A 24,815-nucleotide genomic window follows, 5' to 3' on the forward strand; every position below is an offset into this window, starting at 1 on the left:
CAGTGCTATATATAGAGGAGGTGGGGACCATGGCACGGGTTACGAGGTTCGCCGCCGCCACTGGTTCCCCACTCTCTAACCCTAATCCGATCTAGAGGGATGCACTGAAGCGACGGAAAGTCCACCGCCGCCGCTACCACATCTCCCTGCTTCCCACCGTCTCCTCTACATCAAGATGGCCGATGAGAGGAAGCTCATCGAGGTCACAACAAGGTAACAAACTACTAATCTCACCGAAGATATCTAGCCTTGTCGATCCATGGGATCTATCAGAGTAGTGTATAAGTAAGTATATGTGGTGCTCATATATAGCGCTGTGAACAAGGGTTTATAAGGCATGCATGCACTTGAGTGCTCCTGAATCGATTCACCCCGTAGTACGTATTAGCTCGGCTTTGGTTGCCTTTTGATCTTGCTAGATTTAGAGATAATAAAAATTAGTGGATTTTCAGATTGTTTGCGAACAGGGAACGATCAAGAGGCTCCTGTTAAGGGCTCCTTTGATTCGAAGAAATTCTATAGGTTTTTTGGAGGATTGAAATTCTTAGGATTTTTTTTACATTGTTCCTTTGATTCATAGGATTGAATTCTATAGGATTTTTTTATGAAATCTTTTGTACTACATTTCATAGAAAATCTAACATTCTTTCCAATCATTTTTTTTACAATTTTTCTAATTTTTCGTGTAGCATCGAACACCCCTTGTTAATTTTACAGGTTGTGAATGGACATGCCACTTCAACCCTCTACTTTTCTTATTTCCGCGTCTTCAAAAATCTTGTGAATTAAAGAGGTCATAAGTTGTTTGTTCTACTAGCAGTACTCAAACCTGCATTAGTTACCTAATTAATTAATTTTATCTGTTGCGAACATAGGTTAACTAATACCAACATGCGTTAATTATCAAAACGTGCATTAGTTAATCAAAGAGGCCCTAATTATGAACTATGAGTAATTTATACCAACATGTTTAAGGCGAGAAACTAGTGCAGTGCTAGCTATTTTTTTCTGCTGCTTCACCAGCATGATCACTACACTACGTACGTACGAAGCTACCTAGCCACGCATGCAGTGCACGAATAATTTCTATATTATATCTCAAAAATTAAATTTAGAAATTTAGTCCCCATTAATAGAACAGAAAAGGTAGTACATGAGCATGCATGCAAATCATTATGAAACTGTTTTCTACAGTATATACTCTGCAACACAAACTTGATTAGGTGCGACCAGTTTTCCCAATAGCTTTGTCAGGGGGTCTCTGAATTTTGATCTACTGCTAGCTTAGTTAGCTGAGATGCGTTCACTACTTTTTAAATTGACATATGTTTTTGGTGGTGATCTCTCTGTGTATGGCAGTTACGTACCCTGTTCTTGCGATCGCGGGGAGTACGTACTACGTAGAAGACCAAAGGGTTCAAGACTTCAAGTTGTTGTCCTGCCTATTGAGAACCTACTCCTGGTAATTAATTGCTTTCCTTGCAGATTGCTTCTATTGATCATAAGAAATAATTCTTCCATTTGTATGCTCACAAACCGCGCACATTACAGAACATTGTTGGCTCAACTTACAATTATTTTGTTTATGTATGCCTGGATTCTTGGTTGTCCAGATAGGAGAAAAACACCACCATCTTTCAGCGTGGATGTTCATGTTCTATGGTAGCTAAATCTTTTAGGAATTCCGGTTAAAAAAAATCTTTTAGGAATTAGGAGGACCACTTACCTTTTTTGACGTGAAAGGCTCTACCCATTTCATTAAGGTAGACACACATTTTTAGGGAATAGAGACACATTTTTAGGGAATAGAGACACATTTTTTATGTGTGTTACTCCTTGATAGTCTTGTTATTTTAATTATTTCCACCTGCTCTCTTCATGTGCTAGTAGAACTTCATGCAAAAGAATGCGACTAGTGTACTAGTAGTAGTACCTGAATTATCCAATTTTATTGGTTTTGAATGCAGCATATGATTTCTCATAACATGCAAGCAGCTAATTTATTACCTAAATATTTGTAGTTGAGAAGAACTGTAGGTACAAAGGGAGTATATGCATACATGTCACGTGCGAACAAGCTGAAAGAAATGCACCGGGATGTGCTTTCAAGCTACTGCATACATGCATGTATTGTTTTCTTGTACAACAAATCAGATAGTTTTAACTGCCTTAAAATAATCAGATAGTTACTTTATAATCAGATATTGCCAACCATACATGTAGTGTATAAGTAATCAAATTGTAGTCAGTCCTTTTCATCAACCATTTTTATCATTAAATGCTTAACTAAAGTTCCAATAAATGGTAAAGTTAAAAAAATCCCACTTAGGAAATAGTCAATTATTTTGTTGGGTGCAGCAATAACACAGCTAGTGCGAGGAATCGATCATACTCGAACCAATGGCGCCTAAAAAGGGAAAGGAAAAAGTCCAAGAAGCAGCACACCCTCCATCATACATCCTTGAGGTATCATAGTGTTAGTGATACACGTTGTTTTAATTGCCACCAGATAACTGAGGCATCTAATTGTCGATTTCCATTTCAATACTAGTTAGTTCTTTTACTACTACTACTATTCTGATGCATCACAATATGAAATGGAAATCCTGATCTTTGTGTTGTTTCATTGAAACCATATGTCGAATTCTAAAGAATCGTAACCAACTTCGTACCATGTTTAGAAGTGGTGATATTAATTAGTAAATCGTAGTTGCATGTTGGCTTTTCGCCCACAAGATCGAACACACGATCACCCTGCAGCTCGACTAGTCATGTACTAGGGCCGGGCACATAGTTGTGCTATGTGTGCGATCCGCACAGGGCCCATAAATATAGAGGGCCCAAAATTTTACAGGTCTAGTATGTATTTTTCAGAAGAAAAAAATGATGTCCCGAGGCTTGAGCGCTCGGCCGCTGGTGTCTGCGACGCGAGCCAGCCATCAAGCCGTTGCTCGATCCCATGCACGATTGTTTTCCCAACTGTACCTCCCGATTCCATCTTACGTCAGGCCCTTTGTTAATACGTACTATACATTACAAGCGCCTGTTTACTGAGCCCAACACAAAGTCTAGTTATTAGCTTCAGAGTGCCCTAGAGTTTAGGTGGAAACTGTTCAGATCGATCATCGTATATGCGCCTGCCGCCGCTCGCTGGGACGCTAATCTCTAGCAGTCGATCGCCGCTGCGGCGGTACTCTAATCACTAGTGGAGAAAGGGGTATTAGAACCGGTTGGTAAGGGCCTTTGGACCCGGATACACATCCGGTGCTACGTATCTGGGACTAAAGGCCCCCCCCCTTTAGCACCGGTCCCTTACAAACCGGTGCTAAAGGCCTCGACGTGGGCGCCGAAGAGTGCGCGCAGGCGGAGGACCTTTAGAACCGGTTGGTAACACCAACCGGTCCTAATGCTTTTTTTTTTCTTTTCTTTTCAGGGTTTCCGATTCCGTATTTCGGTGTTTCCGTGTTCCGTATTTTAAGGGTTTTCGTTTACGTGTTTCCGGTTCCGTATTTCCGTTTACGTCTTTCCGATTCCGTATTTCCGATTCCGTGTTTCCGATTCCGTGTGTCCGTGTTCCGTTTTTTACGAACACGGAATCGGAAACACGTAATCGGAAACACGTATCCGGAAACACCAATTCCGTGTTTGCGGTTAAGTGTTTCCGATTCCGTGTTTGCGGTTAAATGTTGATGCACCAAATAAAAGTACATATATACATGTAACACGAAGTACTCGACCGGTTATCATTACATAATTTGAAGTTCGTTTCCTATAGCTGTATACTTGCATAGAGAAGGGAGCTGGCTATTGGTTCATAGGATGGAAAAATTCTCCGCCTTCATCTATGACTTGCGTGAGGAGAAATCCTGTCAATTCCTCTGCAACTGCCTTGCAACGTTGGATTGGTCTGAGCATCGCCCGCTTTCATTGCAGCTTTAAAAGAAGTAGATGAAAACAATTAAGTTATGAACAAAACTAAACATAATTGATGGCAACATAAATAAAGTTGTGAAGATCCGGTTACGTACCTCTAGATTTCTGGAATGTACTCGCAAACGTAGTATCCACAATAATCAGTGCCCGGTGGTTGTTGCGGGACGCACTATATACGAGAACATAATTCAGTCAAATTAATAATAATCAAAAGAATGGTAATGGTATTGAAACCAGGGTACGTAGTACTACTTACTTTGTTAATCTGAAAGTTGAGCTTGTCTGCCCATGTACCGGGTTCTTCCTTGATGAACATTTGCCAAACCCTGGCCGACAAAGAAAAATGAATACAAGAGTTAATTATTACTTACTTGATATCAGGAAATGAACGAAAAAGAGGCCGATGAACGAAAGAGGCCGATATATATATATACCTTTGAAGCATCTGACGCGCGCTCTTTCATGTGTCAGCGTCCCAGGTTAATGGGTCCCATGACTTCAACTTGTCCTTGATCGATTCTAATGATGAAAAATATGAAGTGGGACCTGCGCACGTGTACACATACAGTCATGCATACTCATCAATTACACTTAACATCAGGTAAGCAAAATGGAATGTGTACAAGACAGTAACACTCACTTGAATCCGTAGGGCCAAAGTATTTCTTTTTTGGTACTTTGTCGCTTCAAAAACCTTAGCAAATCATCCGGTGCATCCTTGTTGAACTTTTCTATTGTCTCTTGATGAAACGAATACGGGTCAATGAACCCAAAGTCCTAGATTCCTGCCAGCCTGCATTCACGAATCTTCATTCTGCATAGTAGCGTACAAAAAGAATGTCTCGTGAGTGATAATTATACGGGAAATGAACGCGAGCTTAAATAAATAATTAAATTATACAAATATGGTGATATTTCTTCTTTCAGGCCAAAATATGGTGATATTTCTTCTTCTTCGCATTCTCCGTATTTGTGGCTGATCGGGATGTAAAGACACCCGATTTCTTGTACGCCTTAAAATCAGGCCAAGCGTCTCTTATCTTCACTAGGTGCCCAGTGAAAACTGGATCTTCGTCCTTATATTTCTTCCACAAGTCTTTCTTCCACCTCTGGAATTGTGTGGCCATCTTCTTCAAAGCCCACTCCTCGACTTTCTTCTTCTTATCTTCCTCTACGCTGAAATTTAGCCAGACCGTGTCGCAAAGCACTCTTTTCAATCTGTCATCGACATAAGTAGCTCCAACGTTGGCGCCGGTCTTCGGCTTATTCCATTCTATTAAGTTGATCGGGACCAGGTCTCTTACAACAACTCCGCACTGATTTACAAATTTGCGATAAGTTTCTGGGGGTTCCAGTGGTTTTCCATCAGCAACAACTTTATCGATCGAGTACCTTGCAGTATCTTTCAACCTTGCGGCCGGGCCTCGTTTCGACTTTGTCTCAGTACTTGCGCTAGCTGTTCCGGAGGGCGCCTAAACGGGAAAATAATGATTCGTTAGTAAGTGCAATACAAATTAATTGTTGTGTCAACAGTGACTTGAGATATACATTGGCAGAGTTTGTTCCGGAGGGCACTTCTGCATCTACTACATCTTCTATATTCTCAGCTCCGTCACCGGAGTCGTTCAAAAATTGATTGCTAAACGCCTGTCCACCGTCGTCATCATGATATATGGCCGTTGCATCTTCAGAAATCATCTGGCACATGTATCTTTCCTTCTCCGCCTCACCCATTTCCGCGAGCTGATCGGCGTGCGGATCATGTGGTTCTTGGGGATCCATAGCTCAACACCTGCTAGTAACAAGAATTTAACTTAGCAAAATTATTTACGGAAAAGTTTTACGGAACCGGAAAGTTTACGGAAAAGTTTTACGGAATCGTGGGAGTCGTAATCGTCGGAAAGTTTATGGAAAAGTTTTACGGAATCGTCGGAGTCGGAATCGTCGGAAAGTTTTACGGAATCGTCGGAAAGTTTCCGACGATTCCGTAAAACTTTCCGACGATTCCGTAAAACTTTTTGACGATTCCGACGATTCACTTTCCGACGATTCCTAAAACTTTCCGACGATTCCGTAAAACTTTCCGACGATTCCGACGATTCACTTTTCGACGATTCCGTAAAACTTTCCGACGATTCCGTAAAACTTTCCGATTAACTTAGCAAAAAATTTCTAACTAATAATTTTTTCCAACTTAGCAAATATTTAAACACGCAATTATTGCTAACCCTAAACTAACAAGAATTTACCAGAGAGGTCGACGGCGGCGGCTAGGGGAGACGACGGCGCCGACGGCATGGGAGGCCGGGGAGACGACGGCGCCGGAGCAGCGGAGGCAAACGGCGTCATGGAGGCGAGCACGGCGACGGCGACGTGGAGGCCACGGCGACGAGGAGGGCGGCGTGGAGGCGAGCATGATGACGTGGTGGCGTGGAGGCGAGCACGGCGGCATGGGGGCGAGCACGGCGTGGGGGCGGCGGAGGCAGACGGCGTCGGGGCGGCGGACGGCGTGGGGCGGCGAGGCGGACGGCGGCGAGGAGGGCAGCAAACGACGTGGGGCGGCGAGGCGGACGGCGTGGGGCGGCGAGGCGGACGGCGGCGAGGAGGGTCATCTCGCCTGATCTTATACCGAAATGCACCGCATACCGGACAGGCATTTAAATTCTCGTGCTGACCGCGGTAGAGGATGCAGTCATTGATGCATGCATGTATCTTATGCACTTCCAATCCTAAAGGGCAGACAACCTTCTTTGCTTCGTACGTACTGCAGGGCAGCACGTTATCTCTTGGAAGCATCTTCTTCATTATTTTCAGCAGCTTTTCAAATCCCTTGTCAGATATTCCATTCTCTGCCTTCCATTGCAGCAATTCCAGGGTGGTGCCCAGCTTTTTCTGGCCATCTTCGCAATTTGGGTACAACAATTTTTTGTGATCTTCTAACATGCGCTCCAACTTCAACCTCTCGTTTTCACTTGCGCAGTTTATCTGTTCTTCACGAATGACCTGACGAAGATCATCATCAGACTCATCAACAATGTCCTCAAGTTCAGGCTCGTCTTCCCCCATTTCAGTATCACCGTGTTCACCGAACATAGGATAGTTATCATTATCCTCTTCTTCTTCATTGTCTTCCATTACAACCCCTCTTTCTCCGTGCTTGGTCCAACAAAAATAACTGGGCATGAAGCCTTCTTGCAACAGGTGGGTGTGTATGGTTCTTGAGTTAGGGAAATTCCTCTTATTCTGGCATTTTTTACATGGACAAAAAATAAATCCATTCTGCCTGTTTTTCTCAGCCACATTGAGAAAACTATGCATGCCATTAAGGAATTCGGGACGACGTCGATCACTGTACATCCATTGCCGGTTCATCTGCATTATATAAGTTTATCAAAAACCATTATACTAAATCATCATGACTAAATTAATTAATTAATACAAAAAGTTCATCACACGTTAAAACCAAAGTAGCGTAGTGACCATACATATATAGTTCTCATAAAAATACACACTGAAACCAACCATAAGAACTCTCTCTAATTAATGCATTTAAAAACAACAACAAATGCGATCAAAATCGCAACAAAGGTAACAATTGACCCAACGGCATAATGATACCAAGCCTCTTTACTAATTGCATATTTTCTAATCTTTCTAATCTTCAGGCGCACTGCGTCCATCTCGCTTTTGTGACCATCGACGACACCGGCAAGAACCTTTTCCAAGGTCATCTTCTCTCTTTCCGTTTTTTCCAACCTTTCTTCTGTTTTTTTCAATCTTTCTTTCAGGCCAACATTTTCTTGTTCAACTAAGTGTAACTTCTCAACAATAGGGTCGATTGGCATTTCCGGTTCCACTACCTCCTAGATAAAAATATCTATGTCAAGTTGGTCGGCGTAATTAATTGTCATATAATCAGGAAATGAAAATATGTAGTTATAAAAGATAATATACCACATCCGAATCATAGACTGGACGAGGGCCAACGGGGACGTATATCAAAATCATGGCGCTATACATATAAAAAAAATCTTACACAATAAGAAAATTATATACAAGTAAATATGTAAATCATACAAATCAAAATTTGTTTTGGTAAATAAAAACAATAGGCTCACCAAGGTTGTGTCGGTGACGGGGCGGTCGACGGCGGTGAGGAAGGGGACAAGGCGCGCGACACTAAAAAAACCACAAATCATAATTAAATTTGAGCTCAAATTGCATATGTATACATAACAAATGATGAACTCTCTCTAGCTTAGGCATTTCATCAAACACCTAGCTAGCACAACAAAAATGAAATGAGCAAGAAAACGAGCAAAACTTGCAATGCCGGAAGAGGGAATGTTGATGCTAACCGTAGGACCGATGGGTGCCAACAATCTTGACAAATGGTGGAGAAAAATGGGGATGGATTAGAGCTCCCAAGAGGAAGGAGAGAGCAAAAATGGAGTTGAGCTCGAGCTGGAAAAAATGGAGCTGAGCTCGGGATGGAATATAGGGGAGGGCTTTAGGACCGGTTTGTGTTAAAAACCGGTGCTAAAGGGTCTGACAGCGGGGCCCCGCAGTTGCTGCAAAAATAAGAAAACCTTTAGCACCGGTTTGTGATACAAACCGGTTCTAAAGGATCTGTCCACTGGCCCCCCTCCCTGCAGCAAACGGTCCAAAAACCTTTAGGACCGGTTTGTGTTACAAACCGGTCCTAAAGGCCTTGCGGCCATTTGCTGCAGGGAGGGGGCCCAGCGGACAGACCCTTTAGAACCGGTTTATATCCAATCCGGGTCCAATGTGGTTGGCTCAGTGCCCCGTTTTCTACTAGTGAATAGCGTCCGTGATGGATGACAATGCCAAATCGCCATGCTAGCCAGCCCCGCTGTCTCTTCCTGTGTAGATCCTCCCACAACAATGATCAATGTGTTGGCACGGAATACACGACCAGGAGATCACCATATGTTCCGCTCAAGCCTAAAGGTACGACATGGTTATTTTTCTCAAAGGTTGCATGACGTATAGTTTAATTAATTAATTGGCACACTTCTATCTGTATGTAAGACAATTAATTAACTTGCAAATTAGATGTGCGTTTCAGTAATGTGAGATGATTTATGAAATGGTGTGCTATCTCAAAAACTTATAACCGCAAAGATAACCCTAATGAGATCCCTATCGAGATCATCTTATTGTTTCATGACCTTGGTAGTATTTAATCCAATGAAAATGATGTCATTTTGTACATTGCTGAAAAATACAATGTGATGCTTTGATAATGGTGCCGTCAATCATTTATATATTTTCCCATTTTATCTTAAAAAATTCTTCCAAAATGATGTCATTATGGACAATCATTGTCTCCTCCGCCCCTCTCATCTTCAAATCCTCGCTCCGCCCCTAGATACAACGACTGTCCTTAGGCCGCTCCTCAATTGGAAACGGGTCGTCTGATCGATCGGGGACCATGACAGTTCCATCCTCTAGGTACTTTCACAGTCTCACGGCCTACATCATACGGGTGATTCATGGCTTTCATCCTCCGGATGCTTGACGATATATATACATTATAATTGCTCGTTAGTTCATTTTTTCTAGTGAGACAGGTCCCTACTTTTTAGATTCGCACAGGGCCCCGGATTTTGCCGGCCCGGCCTTGTCATGTACGTGCAACTCGGCTCAACGTATACGAACTAGATGTAGTACTCGATATCTCACCGGCGCTCACGCAAACACCGGGACCAGAACACATGCACGCGAACGCAGCAACACGAAGATGGCTAGAGACACGTGTCGTGCCTCGTAATAATCTCTTTATTGCCTTTCTCGTTTTTCTGATGCTTACAAATGATGCTAGTTAATGCATATATATAGGCGGAAGGCCCTGACTTCTAAACCTGATCGTGCTAAGCAAGTTACAACTTTACTAGGAAATAATGAACCAACTAGGACAGTTAACTTATTGGAGCTCGGACCCCTGCTAGAATCGGACCCGGACATAAGTGTATGGAAAGGTAAACTGACTCAAGCTAAACCTTCCACTACTACTACTGCTAATGACCCGGCAACATTGATCACATTACTAATCCTAACCGGACTCAACGAAGCTAGCTCACGTTTGGATTATTCTACATTCATCCCCTAATTCAAACTTTCGACTTGTTGACTTGAAACCAACATATCACCTGGATTGCTAGCCCACGCCGTCACATCTTAGCGTGCTACATGCAGACTAAACACATAGCCTCTCATGCAGGAACTCAACTTAACTGGTGCGCATCCATCTTCACGTTGGCCTTCGAGACACACTAACGACTCAGACACAAACAAAAAAACTAAAGACACGACTCTTTTTTTGTTTTTTTTCCGGCCGCAGCTTCTTCATCAAAGCAACCCTGAGCCGTCATCCACGTCAACTTTAGCTAGTTGCAGAATCTCGTGCTCCTTCTTTGCCTCCTTCCGCGGATCAGGACACTCTCGAGAATAGTGTCCATAGTCCTGACAATTGTAGCACCGAACTTTAGATTTGTCGAACTTCCGGTACTTCTGCTTATCTTTCTCCTTATTGCGCGAGAACTTCAACTACTCCTCTTCTTGGTCGCGTTCCCGTCCTTTCAATGTCAACTCATAGGTCTTTAGCCGCCCGATCACCTCCATCACCGACATCTTCGTCACATCGCCCCACTGCTCGATGGTGCCAACGATCGGTAAAAACTTGTCGGGAACGGCTCGTAGTAATTTCTCCACAACCGCGATGTCTTCCATCTTTGATCCGAGAGCTCGCATCTCATTAACTAGGGAGGTTAGTTTTAACGCAAATTCACCAACCCCTTCTGACGCCTTCATGCTCATCCTCTCGAACTCCCTCCTTAGAGCTTGAACACGTGCCTTCTTGACACGATCATCTCCAGCATGCATCTCCTTGAGCGCTTGCCAAGCTTCCTTTGTCGTCTCTTTTTCCGATATGGACATGAAAACAGCATCAGACACACCTTGGGCTATGATGGCGAAAGCCTCTTGGTCCTTTGTCTCTTCGACCGCGCCTTCACCTTCCACCGCTGCCCAAACACCACGCGCACGCATGAAGATCTTCATCTTCGCAGCCCACACCCCATAATTGTCACCATCAAGCATGGGGTACTGGATGGTCACACCACCACCACTCGCCTTCGAAGTCGACATGATCCTCTTCTTCGATTTTCCGTCGTCCGTGACACAACTTGATGGCGACTACAACTCCACCGTGACACAACTTGACGGGGAAGCCTCCACACCTTGCTCTAGATACCAATTGTTGGCTTTTCGCCCACAGGATCGAACACACGATCACCCTGCAGCTCGACTAGTCATGTACGTGCAACTCGGCTCAACGTATACGAACTAGCTGTAGTACTCGATATCTCACCGGCGCTCACGCAAACACCGGGACCAGAACACACGCACGCGAACGCAGCAACACGAAGATGGCCAGAGACACGTGTCGTGTCTCGTAATAATCTCTTTATTGCTTTTCTCGTTTTTCTGGTGCTTACAAACGATGCTAGTAATGCATATATATAGGCGGAAGGCCGTAACTTCTAAACCTGATCGTGCTAAGCACGTTACAACTTTACTAGGAAATAATGAACCGACTTGGACACTTAACTTATTTGAGCTCGGACCCCTGCTGGAATCGAACCCGAACATACGTGTATGGAAAGGTAAACTGACTCAAGCTAAACCTTCCACTACTACTACTGCTAATGACCCGGCAACGTTGATCACATTACTAATCCTAACCGGACTCAACGAAGCTAGCTCACGTTTGGATTATTCTACATGTAACACAACCTCTTTATTCCTCACATGCATCACTAATCGATTTTCAAATGATGTCGAAAACATTTGAACTTCATAATAAAGGTTGCTGGTCCCTAAACTACCTCTTCCTTTATTGCAACGGTAGGCACTCCCTCCTCCTATAGCATCACTTGATATTGGGGACAGAGGTAATATTGCTGCTAACTATGAAGAGTGTGTGAAGACGATCAGAACTACCATAACAGATGCCACGGACGTGAAGTATTCTTTCCTTGTTGGCGGAGAAAGAGTAACTGTCCCTGTTACTCCTGGTCAAAATTTTACTGCAGCAGGAACGTATGCGATCGAGCTAAAACATAATGGAGAAAGTCTTTATCTCGTGGCCAGTAAGTATATGAGTTGGTTCAGAGGAATAGCTACTCGGAAAGGTCTGAGATTTGAGATTGACGAAAAGCCAAGAGGCCCAAAAATCATGAAGGATTCTCATTCACTTGAACATAATGGCATGTACATCGATCTTCTTCCCGGGGAGCACATCGCACACTTGAAGCTTGGGTATCAACGTCTTCTGTGGGCATTCTTTATTCTGTCTAGATTGGGGGAACAGAAGAAAAGAAACTCCAAGGACGAAAGCATATCATTTACCATCATGACGCTTATGTTCTTTGAAGGACCACGGTTTGTTGATGTGTGTGATTTCTTCAAGAGGGTGCTGACTCGAGATGCAAACACTGAGCTCGGAGGGGCCAATCAGAAACAAATAGGAGATTGGTGTGACTATGGTACAAGGTTTTACACTGAGAAAGGGGATGAGAGGGCAGAGCCTATTCGTATCTCACACAATACATGAGAAGATGTGAAAGTAATTCCAAAGAAGCTTCGGATAATGTGCCGATCAACTTGGGACAAGTGGATGGAGGACAAGGGTAAGGAGAGCAAGAGCAGCTCCAGCAGTCGCAAAGGATAGAAAACATGGAGGGGCAGCTACCAGCACTTGTATATATTTGACCTAGAACATTTGCAGAAGTGTCACGTGCTCTACTAGTGTATACATTTGCGTAAGTGTCATAAAATTGCAAAGTCGAGCGGTATCTGTTGACTGTTTGCTCAACTACTAGTACTCATGTGCTAGTACCTTCTAAGTGTCACGTGCTCTACTAATATATACATTTGCGTAAGTGTCATAAAATTGAAATGTCCATCGGAGTAGTATTTGCGTTAAGTGTCATGTGCTACTACCTTCTAAATAACATATAAAACAATTGCACTTTAATTTGTCAATGATAAATGCTGGGAGTCTGTTTTCTCTATTTTTACATATTGATAATCCTTATGTCGAGTGACAGAGCTCTCCACTCAGTTTGTTTGAAGTGCTGCTACACACACGTACAACATCCTTTGGACGATTTCCGCGCAGTGAAGCACATCGAGCCGTCCATGCGTTGAGCCAAAGTGAACAGCCCGTTGAATACTCCACTCATGCGGAGTACGTCCGGCTACTGTTGTCGTAGTTTCGATTTCTTTGCTCCTGAAACGGATAAACAAATCGGTTAACCCCAAGAACCTCCAAACTCCAAAGGGGAGTTATGTTGTACCAGAAAATAAGAAAAACAATACATTGAAGCTAAACACTTTGAATCAGCTAAAACAAAATGTTACATCAAGAGATAAAAAATGACTGCATGCATCGTCTGATGCAGAGGCAAAGGGTAATCCTTCTTTTCTTAAGAAAAATCAATTCTTAAGAAAAATCAATTGGTGATAAAACAACCCAAACGATGCATCAAGCACACTCAGGGGGACACGATCTCTTCTAGTAGTACATCGACGCCCAGCCTTGTTGTTTGCAGAAGATTTCAGACGTCACTCTTGAAACAAACCCTCGCCTCACTTTATAGCGAAAATATAACAAATGATACAAAGTAATGAGGAAGCCCTCTTACAAAGAATATCCTTGGATAACGAGACAACATAAACGCACGTGACTATGTTGTCGAAAGTTAACACAAGAAGGACTAAACACAACGCCACTACACGTCTAGGACATCTAAGTTCCATGGCAATGCCCTCAGAAGGGGAGAGATTGTAAAGCCTCGCCGCGAGCGAGTCCAAAACGGACAAGGATCTTCACCCAAAACCCACGCACGGTGAGGACAACCAGAACGACATCGTCAAGAGGAGAAGGACATCCTCTAGCATCGCCGTCGTCGACGCCAAAGGGCGGACCATTTGCTCCGCAGCTCGCTTGTGCCACCATGAGGAAATGTAGGTAGTATTTGCGTTGAGTGTCATGTGCTACTACCTTCTAAATAACATATAATCAATTGCACTTTAATTAGTCAATGATAAATGTTGGGAATTTGTTTTCTCTATTTTTACATACTATAATCCTTATTCGAGTGACAAAGCTCTCCACTTAGTTTGTTTGGAGTGCTGCTACACATACGTACGACAACCTCTGGACGGTTTCCGCGCGATGAAGTACATCGAGCCGTCCATGCGTTGATCCAAAGTGAACATCCCATTGAATACTCCACTCATACGGAGTCCGTCCGGCTACTGTCGTCATACTTTCGATTTCTTTACTCGTAAAACGGATAAACAAATCAGGTTAACCCCAAGAACCTCCAAACTCCAAAGGGGAGTTATGTTGTACCAGAAAATAAAAAAACAATACATTGAAGCTAAACACTTTGAATCAGCTAAAACGAAGTGTTACATTAGGAGATAAAAAATGACTGGATGCATCGTCTGATGCAGCGGCAAAGGGTAATCCTTCTTTTTTTAAGAAAAATCAATTGGTGATAAACCAATCTAAACGATGCAGCAAGCACACTCAGGAGGACACGATCTCTTCTAGTAGTACATCGACGCCCAACCTTGTTGTTTGCAGAAGATTTCAGACGTCACTCTCGAAACAAACCCTCACCCACTTTATAGCGAAAATATAACAAATGATACAAAGTAATGAGGAATCCCTCTTACAAAGCATATCCTTGGATAACCAGACAACATAAACACACGTGACTATGTTATCGAAAGTTAACACAAGAAGGACTGAATACAACGCCACTACACGCTTAGAACATCTAAGTTCCACGGCAATGCCCTCAGGAGGGGAGACAATGTAAAGCCTCGCCGCCAGCGAGTCCAAAACGGACAAGGGTCTTCACCCAAAACCCAGGTACGGCGAGGACAACCAGAACGACATCGTCAAGAGCACTACAAGGAATATGCTAATACACGACGCTACTTTTTCGTCGCTACATCGTCACGGTTTTTAATTTACGACGATCTCATGACGAAAAACCAAGCGTCGAAAACGGAGGCTCACAAATTAACAGCAGCGACGTTTTGATCGAAATCGTCGTAACTTTTACGATGATTCCTGGATTGTCGTAACCTTTACGACAATCCTAAATCATCGTTGGCAATCAAACCAGTCCTACGTGGCAGTTCTACGTGGCAAAATTACGACGAAATCAAAACATCATGGTTGAAATCAGCCCAACCCATTTCAATTGATCACATGGACTGGTTTTTTTGGGCCTTTTTCTTATTGGGCTTCTTATGGGGCCTTAGCCTATTTACACCCAGTTCTAGTATTATTTTCGATTTTTTTTTGTCATTATAATTTGGGACCTCGCCTTTTTGTGCCCAAATACGTTTGGTCCAGTTCAGTTTTGGCCTTTTTTTATTTTTGGTTTCATTTTATTTGTTGGGCCTTTTCAGTCCAATTATTTGTCCAATATTAAATCAAGCAATATTTCATATTCAAATCAAGAAAACTCCAAATCATATTAAAATCATTCATCGTATAACATCACATAATACATTTCCCAGGTTTACATAACACAATAAATCATCTCTTGAATACATTTCTTTACACAGGAATATAGCAAGAGCAAACAGATTTGCACAATAAAACAATAGCACATCTGCACAATAGAATGGCACATCAGCACCCAGGCCTTCTCCTTGTCGCTCATGGACTACTGCAACTTCTCCCAAGCGGAGCTGATCCAACCCAGCCCCAGCCCCGACGGTGCTGATCCAGCACAACACTAGCCCCAGCCCAAGGTGCACCAGCCCCAGCCCGAGGCAGTCGCATATTTGTGCTTATCTAGGCATGGTCCTTCTACTACAAATGCAATTCAGAAGCACACTCTTAGGAAGTTTTCTGAAAATAAGCAATTAACTGAAAATACCAGTAAAATACAGTAACAGTAAACATGATCAATTCGTTACAATCCTACGAGGAGCAAAACATTAAGAATTGTGAGTGCATAATATAATAGTCAATAACTGCGAGATTTGGAACTATGAGACTAAATAAACTGATGTGTTGGATTTTGGATTTTCACTTTACAGATTCATTGCATGAGAACAGAAAACTACTAGCTTCGGAATACCAACTCTTCCAGTGTTATTCCTTAACATTCAGAGAAAATCTGGTGAAATGAGATAGCCATATGTGCTTGTCATTTACCAGAAATGGAGTTGTATAGTTCACTCTTTCTGTTCACCTTGGTCATGCTCGGAGGCTGGGAGACTAAAATTCTTTCCCGGAGCCCTTACGATGTTGTTTGAATTCCACTAGTCCCCACTACACATACTACACTCGTAACTAGAATTGTAAATTAACATGCATAACCAACCCCTGGTTCCTCCTTTTCTTATTCAATAGGACTAACTATGTAAAAGTTAATTATTTATCAGGTGCAAAGTTCAATTTTTTAAACCCGTCTTCAATCATTAGAAAATACAAATAGCATTTTTCCAGACAGTTAACAATATGAACAACAAAAAAAGTACAAACAACATCACTTTGTACGATTGCTAGTGATTACCATTTTTTTAGTAAGTGAATAAACAGTTTACCACTGTACAAACAACGGAGTGTGGACGCTTTTTTACTAATGAGATATTCAAGCTGCAGACTATGTTCAAACAATAACAGTTTTCCAGTCAATTAACAAACAGTAGCAGTTTTTCAACCAAGGCAACCAACAGTTTTCAGTGTACAAACAACAGACACTTAACAAACAATAGCACCTTTCGTGTATACCTCCAATGCATAAAAGGAAGCAGAGATAAGCTAACGTTTATGCAAAAGAGTGAACTAAAAAAATTAACATGCCATATCACATATAATGTTGTTTCAGGTAGAACCTCGGGCTCAACGTGATATCAAAATAGTCAACATACACTTGAATCTCCTCAGAATCCATGTCAACCAATGCTGCCGTTGCAAATTTGGATATGTCCCAAGAAGATTTTGCGAGCTGTTGAAACAACAAGAACAGGACAAAATAAATAAAATAGCATACACACTACAAAATTCATAAAAATTGATGCAGAGAAGGATGTGAATGAAAAGCTTGCCATCAATAAGTTCAATTATTTACAAACAATCCTATCAAACGAATGAGGTGGAAGCCATCAGGAGTTAAGGCAGGATCACCTAGAGGTGTCCAAACATTCTTTTCCTTTGCTTCTCTTTTGTTCATGTCACGTCACTGTAAGGCATGTGTATTAACAGTCTAGTTTTTACCATGATTGGCTGATTCTGCTTAGAATATACAGTACCCAGTAATCCAGTTTAAGGTTAAATCATTTGAATATCAGGTTCTGCCTCTTAACCCTACCCTGCTCAAGGCGACCAAGTTTGTAATCGCATTAGCCCTTAGTTGTTTTGAGAACTACAGGATATAGAAACCAGGCTTGTCATCTCATTCCCACAGGGAAAATTATACTACTGAGTATTTGTGAACAGACAACAGTACAATCACTCTTAATAGTAAAGGAAATGACTACCTCGCTACAATCTGACAGTAAAAAGTTGAAATCGACTTCAGACAAGGTATTAACACATAGCTTCATCAGGCCCATGTTATCACGCGGGAACAATTTCTTCTCCATAATAAACCTTACAACTTAATTAATAGTGTAGAAATCAACACCTAATCAGGGTAGTACCTGCCAAAACGGCAATAAAAACTAATGCGCATAACAAGACCCTTCAAGAATGTAATCAGACTGAACCAACTGTTCACAGGTACTATCAAATTCCTATCACATCGGCGCAGAAGAAAATAAGGAACCCTGAATGGAGGATTCATGGATCGACTTGACCAGAACCGTGGAATTAGAAGGTAGCTATGGGGGAGAAGAGAAGGGAGAGACGTGGCGAGCCGCGGGCGGCGACGATGTGCTACGTACTTACAACGTCGTCGAGCTGGAGGCAGGCGGCGCCGGAGGCGCGGCCGAATCGGAGGACAAGGACCTTGTCGAGGGTGTTGCGGATGGCGGCGTCGACCTCCCACTTCTGCCGCAGCGTCGTCAGCACCACCGACCCCATCTTGCCCCTCTCTCCCCTCGCCGGACTGCTGCAACCTGGAAGGAAGGAAGGAATCAACGGATTCCCCCCACCTATTTTTTTGAGGTGCATTTCAGATAAGCTATCGGACCGAACGCAGCCAACCACAATACCCAACGCATTCTGATCGATCTCGTGTGGAGAGGAGGGAGAAACGGTCAGGTACCTGCACCTGTCGGTGCGCGGCGGCGAGGGCCCTGGAGAGCGGCAGCACCCGCTCGATCTGCGCTTGCATCTGCTCCTTCTGCCGGTCGACGCCCTCGGCGGCCCTCCTCCTAGCGACGGCGAGGCCGTCCGCGCGCGCCCGCCGCTGCTCGAGCCGCCGCCTCATCTCGTCCAACGCCGCGCCCTGCCGCAGCGACTCCGTCCTCACCTGCATGCCCGAGACCCGCAGGGGCGCTCCGGTTGAGGGGGGGGGGTCGCGGCGGCGGGGTGAGGTGAGCGAGGGGAGGGAGGGCCGGCGCGGTCGGCGATGGCGCCGTGGGAGAGAGAGCGAGGGGGGCGATGGGGACACGGGACGAGAGGGAGAAGGGGCGCCGTGGGACTCGTGGATGGGGTGGCGGCGTGGGGTGGAGTGGGAATGAGGCTCTCGCTCGATTTAGGGTTAGATGGAGGTTAAATACACCCCGTTAGGTGGGCTAGCTGGGGTCGACCCAGTTTGGATAAGGGGGTTTCTTTCCGCCTTTCTATTATGTGTTTCTGTTTTTATTTCACTATTTAACAGCTTTAGTTTTATTTTATTTTAGCGCAATAAAACCCCTTAAAATTAATAATTTCAAAAGGACAATTCTCTTAGGTAATATCCGACACACCCAAACATTTTTATTTTGACATTCCAAAACTTTTATCGCTTGATTTTATTTTTAATTTCAAATTTGAACCGTTTGAACTAACGCGAGATCAACAATAGAAATCATGGTGACGTGGCAACATTAGTGTGGAATCACTGTAGCTTAATTACATATGTTACTATAACAATAGTTGAGGATGTCACACCAACCTCCACCGAGCCGTCCATCGAGTGTGGACGGCTTAGATTGGATATAGTGGGATAATCCATGGGAATAGTTATCATTGGTTGGAAACATCTACGATTAAAAATACTAATTTCTAAGTGCTAAAAATAAGTAGATTTTGTGAACCAGCTATCAAAAATATTGTGCAAAAGGGCATCACTGAAATTTTCACTCAACTTAGACCACATTTTATGTATGATCACCGTGTTCTATGCATTTGCGACCTTTCTAGCTCATATTTTGTTCAAATGATCTAATATTATGCACAAGGGTGCATATTGGAATGCCAAACAATGTTGCTTAAGGCTAAAATTTTACCAGAACCAAAGATTGGATGATGAGCTCACATGGATTGTGAGATGGGGCTAAAATTTTGTGGAGAGCTATGTTTTGGGCACATAGAAGATGTGGAAAAAATTCAACTCATAAGGATATTCCTATCTAGTACTTCCTTCACAAAGCTGTTAGCTGAACACAAACTTTCGAAATTTGCCGAGAAAGATTTACTAGGCAAATCGTTACGAAAGTTTTCATGAGACAATGATTTGGATAGGAAAGAGTGCCCAAAAAATATGAGGGTAATCAAAGAAATAGAAATAGCACTTCCTTCACAAAGTACTATTCTGAATAGGATAGGAAAATGAATATTGCTGAATTATTTTTGAACTATGGAAGGAAGGGTTTTCACATATTTGAGAAATATATGATCCAAAGTATTTATGAGAATTTTTCAAGAATTTTTGGAATGACATAATAATAGGTTGCTTCACAAACTAGGATGAGGTGAGATAGAATGGACCCACGAGTGACATGTCAACATAGTTAGAACATGTTACGATATTTCGATAATCATCGTAAAAGTTATGACGATCTCATCTTATGCGGTTACGACGTTTTTGACTCACATCGTCGTAATTTATATGTAGATTTGATCCCCTCAAACGGCTTACGACAATCTCGGATGAAATCGTCATAGATTTATGATGAATTCATCAATGACATCTTAAAGAACGTCATGTATGAGCATATTTGTTGTAGTGGAGGAGAAGGACATCGTCTAGCATCGCCACCGTCGGCGCCAAAGGGCGGAGCATTTGCTCGGCAGCTCCCTTGTGCCACCATGAGGAAATGTAAGTGGTATTTGCGTTAAGTGTCATGTACTACTACCTTCTAAATAACATATAATCAATTGCACTTTAATTTGTCAATGATAAATGTTTGGAATTTTTTTTCTCTATTTTTACATACTGATAATCCTTATTTCGAGTGACGGAGCTCTCCACTCAGTTTGTTTGGAGTGCTGCTACACACACGTACGACAACCTGTGGACGATTTCCGTGCGGTGAAGCACATCGAGTCGTCCATGCGTTGAGTCAAAAGTGAACAGTCCATTGAATACTCCACTCATGCGGATTCCGTCCGGCTACTGTCGTCATAGTTTCGATTTCTTTGCTCGTGAAATGGGTAAACAAATCAGGTTAACCCCAAGAACCTCCAAACTCCAAAGGGGAGTTATGTTGTATGAGAAAATAAGAAAAACAATATATTAAAGCTGAACACTTCGAATCAGTTATATCCGGAGACAAAAAATGACTGCATGCATTGTGTGATGCAGAGGCAAAGGGTAATCCTTCTTTTTTAAAGAAAAATCAATTGGTGATAAAACAAGCCAAATGATGCATCTAGCACACTCAAGGGGACACGATCTCTTCTAGTAGTACATCGCCGCCCGACCTTGTCGTTTGCAGACGTCACTCTCGAAACAAGCCCTCGCCTCACTTTATAGCGAAAATATAACAAATGATACAAAGTAATGAGGGAGCCCTCTTACAAAGCATATCCTTATAACGAGACAACATAAACGCACGTGACTATATTGTCGAAAGTTAACACAAGAAGGACTGAACACAACGGCACTACACGCCTAGGACATCTAAGTTCCACGATAATGCCCTCAGGAGGGGAGACAGTGTAAAGCGTCGCCACGAGCGAGTCCAAAACGGACAAGGGTCTTCACCCAAAACCCACACACGATGAGGACAACGAGAACGACATCGTCAAGAGGAGAAGGACATCCTCTAGCATCGCTGCCGTCGGCGCCAAAGGGCGGAGCATTTGCTCGGCAGCTCGCTTGTGCCACCATGAGGAAATGTAAGTATTATTTGCGTTAAGTATCACATGCTACTGCCTTCTAAATAACATATAATCAATTGCACTTTAATTTTTCAATGATATATGTTGGGAATTTGTTTTCTCTATTTTTACATACTGATAATCCTTACTTCGAGTGATGGAGCTCTCCACTCAGTTTGTTTGGAGTGCTACTACACACACACGTACGACAACCTCTGAACGATTTCCGCACGGTGAAGAACATCGAGCCGTCCATACGTTGAGCCAAAGTGAACAATCTGTTGAATATTCCACTCATGCGGAGTCCGTCCGGCTATTGTCGTCGTAGTTTCGATTTCTTTGCTCGTGAAACGGATAAACAAATCAGGTTAACCCCAAGAACCTCCAAATTCCAAAGGGGAGTTGTGTTGTACCAGAAAATAAGAAAAACAATACATTGAAGCTAAACACTTCGAATGAGCTAAACGAAATGTTACACCACTAGTAGAAAATAGGTCTTTCGTTTGAGCCTTTAGTGCCGATTTGTTTTTGAACCAGGACTAATGTGACCATTAGTCCCGGTTCCTATGGCTAGGAGCAGTCGGGGGGGACGGCACCATTTGTTCCGGTTCTATTTGGACATATAGTCCCGGTTTGTCGGTTTGTGAGACAAACCCGGACTAAAGTGTTGGTGGCAGTCTAGTCTTGTGTCAGGCTGGGGCTCCGAGTAGCTCCTTTAGTCCCGGTTTGTATCCTAAACCGGGACTATAGGTAGAACTTTAGCCCCGGTTTGTGATACAAATCGGGATTAAATATTTTCCTATATAAACCTCTTTGTCCAGCACAAGCACATTGCTCTGTTTTCTCCATTCCCCTCTCTGTTCTCCCATTTGGCTCGAGCTCAACCTCCATTTTTTTTCAAGATTTGTCAAGGTTTGAGGCACCCCATCTCTCCAAGTGTTCACAAAGGTTAGCAACTTTGTCCTTTCATGTCGTGCAATGCTCTATAAGTATTGATTTGTGGATTTTAGTTTGGGAGTAACTATTTGGTAGTTTATTTGATTTATATGCAATTTGAGCTCAAATTAACTTGCTAGTTTGCATATGTGTAGGTGTGGTTTACTTAGTGTCGTCCCTGTCCTAAGACCCGTTGGTCGCCCGCACCGTCCCGTCGCCGTTGGCACCACCTTGGTGAGCCCCTTGTTCTTATCGATTTTACAAAAAAGATCTTATTTCTATGATTTAGATAGTTACCTGTATAATTTTTTACATGTATGATTGTTTATTATACATAGTGCCATGGTTTTGATATCCGTGCCCGTCGGCCCTTGTCTGGTTTACGATTCAGATGTGGTATATTCTCTTTTTTAACTATTTGTTGCATTTTGTGTTTATGACAATTATGCCCATGAAGTTGGCATAGATATTTTTATCTACGAGGTAGTTGAATCGGAAATTCCAACGGACTTTATTGTCGAGAAGTTAAATTTAGTTGAAAAACAAAACGAAGATTTGAAAGGAAAATTGAAAAGAGTTGAAGAAGAGAAGATGATATTGGAGTTGTACGTCGCCAATGTCGTCGATGATCACAAGATCAAGATGGATGCAATGCGCTTGAAGAATAGAAGGATTAGAAAGTATGCCCTTAATAAAAAGGCTTGGTATCACTATGCTGTTGGATGAATTGTTACCTTAGAAGATCTTGACCGCATTTGTTCTTGCATTTAAATGCTTTATCTAGAAACTCTTCTATGTTTTATGAGAATAAGTGTGTATGGACCATATGCATGAAGTTGTATTAATTTGGTCTTTTCGGTCTTGTGTAATGAAGATGAACCGGCAATGGATGTACGATGACCGACACTCTCCCCAGTTCATTAGTGGCTTGAAGAGTTTTCTGCGTACGACTGAGGCAAACCAACGGGATTGTTTTATGTGTTTTCCATGCACTACGTGTAAGAATGATAAAACTTACTCTAAGTCAAGAGTCATTCACGTCCAACTGTTTACGTCTGGTTTCATGTCCGGCTATAACTGTTGGACCAAGCATGAAGAAAGAGGGGTTCTAATGGAAGAGAATGAAGAAGATGATGACGACGACTATCCTTCGTTCCTTGAATACGATGGTACTACAATGGGGGAAGAAGCTGAAGTAGAGGCACCAGATGAGCCCGCTGATGATCTTGGTCGGGCCATTGCTGGTGCAAAGAGAAACCACACAAGTGGAAAGGAGAAGCTGAAGTTGCAGCGCATGTTAGAGGATCCCAAGAAATTGTTGTACCCAAATTGCGAAGATGACAAGAAGAAGTTGGGTACCACACTGGAATTACTGCAATGGAAGGCATAGAATGGTGTATCTGACAAGGGTTTTGAAAAGTTGCTGAAATTGTTAAAGAAGATGCTTCCATAGGACAACGAATTGCCCGACAGTACGTATGAAGCAAAGAAGACTATATGCCCGCTAGGATTAGAGGTGCAGAAGATACATGCATGCCCTAATTAATGCATCCTGTACCGTGGTGAGGAGTATGAGAATTTGAATGCATGCCCGGTATGTGGTGCCGAGCGCTATAAGATCGGCCGCGATGACCCTCGTGAGGATGTTGAGGTCCAGCGTCCGAGGAAGAGGATTTCTGCCAAGGTGATGTGGTATGCTCCTATAATACCACGGTTGAAACGTTTGTTCCAAAACAAAGAGCATGCCAAGTTCATACGATGGCACAAAGACGAACGTAAGAAAGAGGGGAAGTCGGGAGTACCCGTAGATGGGTCACATTGGAGGAAAATCGAGAAAGAGTGGCCGGACTTTGCAGATGACCCAAGGAACTGTTGGTTTGGTTTAAGTGCAGATGGCATTAATCCTTTTAGGGAGCAGAGCAGCAATCATATCACCTGGCCTGTGACTCTATGTATCTATAACCATCCTCCTTGGTTGTGCATGAAGCGGAAGTTCATTATGACGCCAGTGCTCATCCAAGGCCCCTAACATCCCGACAACGACATTGATGTGTAACTGAGGCCATTAGTTGAAGAACTTTTACAGTTGTGGGATATCAAAGGTGTACGTGTGTGGGATGAGCACAAACAACAGGAATTTGACCTACAAGCGTTGTTGTTTGTAACCATCAATGATTGGCCTGCTCTTAGTAACCTTTCAGGACAGACAAACAAGGGATACCATGCATCACGAGATAAAAAATGGTTGCATGCATCATCTGATGCAGAGGCAGGGTGTAATCCTTCTTTTTTTAAGGAAAAACAATTGGTGATAAAACAACCCAAACGATGCATCAAGCACACTCATGGGGACACGATCTCTTCTAGTAGTACATCGATGCCAACCTTGTCGTTTGCAGAAGATTTCAGACGACACTCTCGAAACAGGCCCTCACCTCACTTTATAACGAATATATAAAAATGATACAAAGTAATGAGGAAGCCCTCTTATAAAGCATATCCTTGGATAACCAGACAACATAAACGCACGTGACTATGTTGTCGAAAGTTTACACGAGAAGGGCTGAACACAAGACCAGTACACGCCTAGGACATCTAAGTTCCACGACAATGCCCTGAGGAGGGGAGA

At 42.9% G+C, this 24,815-nt stretch overlaps 1 protein-coding gene across 1 annotated transcript; it reads right to left on the minus strand.

The window, feature by feature from the left end:
• Positions 1 to 16,865: 16,865 nt before the first annotated feature.
• On the minus strand, positions 16,866 to 18,082 carry LOC123396357 (thioredoxin-like protein 4B). Its single transcript, XM_045091311.1, has 2 exons — positions 17,948 to 18,082; positions 16,866 to 17,006 (listed from the first exon to the last, which is right to left on the minus strand). The coding sequence occupies exons 1-2, from the start codon at positions 18,080 to 18,082 to the stop codon at positions 16,866 to 16,868; spliced, it is 276 nt and encodes a 91-aa protein (XP_044947246.1).
• Between the last annotated feature and the right edge of the window lie 6,733 nt (positions 18,083 to 24,815).

The sequence above is a fragment of the Hordeum vulgare genome, chromosome 5H (genome assembly GCF_904849725.1).
Source record: "Hordeum vulgare subsp. vulgare chromosome 5H, MorexV3_pseudomolecules_assembly, whole genome shotgun sequence".
Lineage (NCBI taxonomy): Eukaryota > Viridiplantae > Streptophyta > Magnoliopsida > Poales > Poaceae > Hordeum > Hordeum vulgare.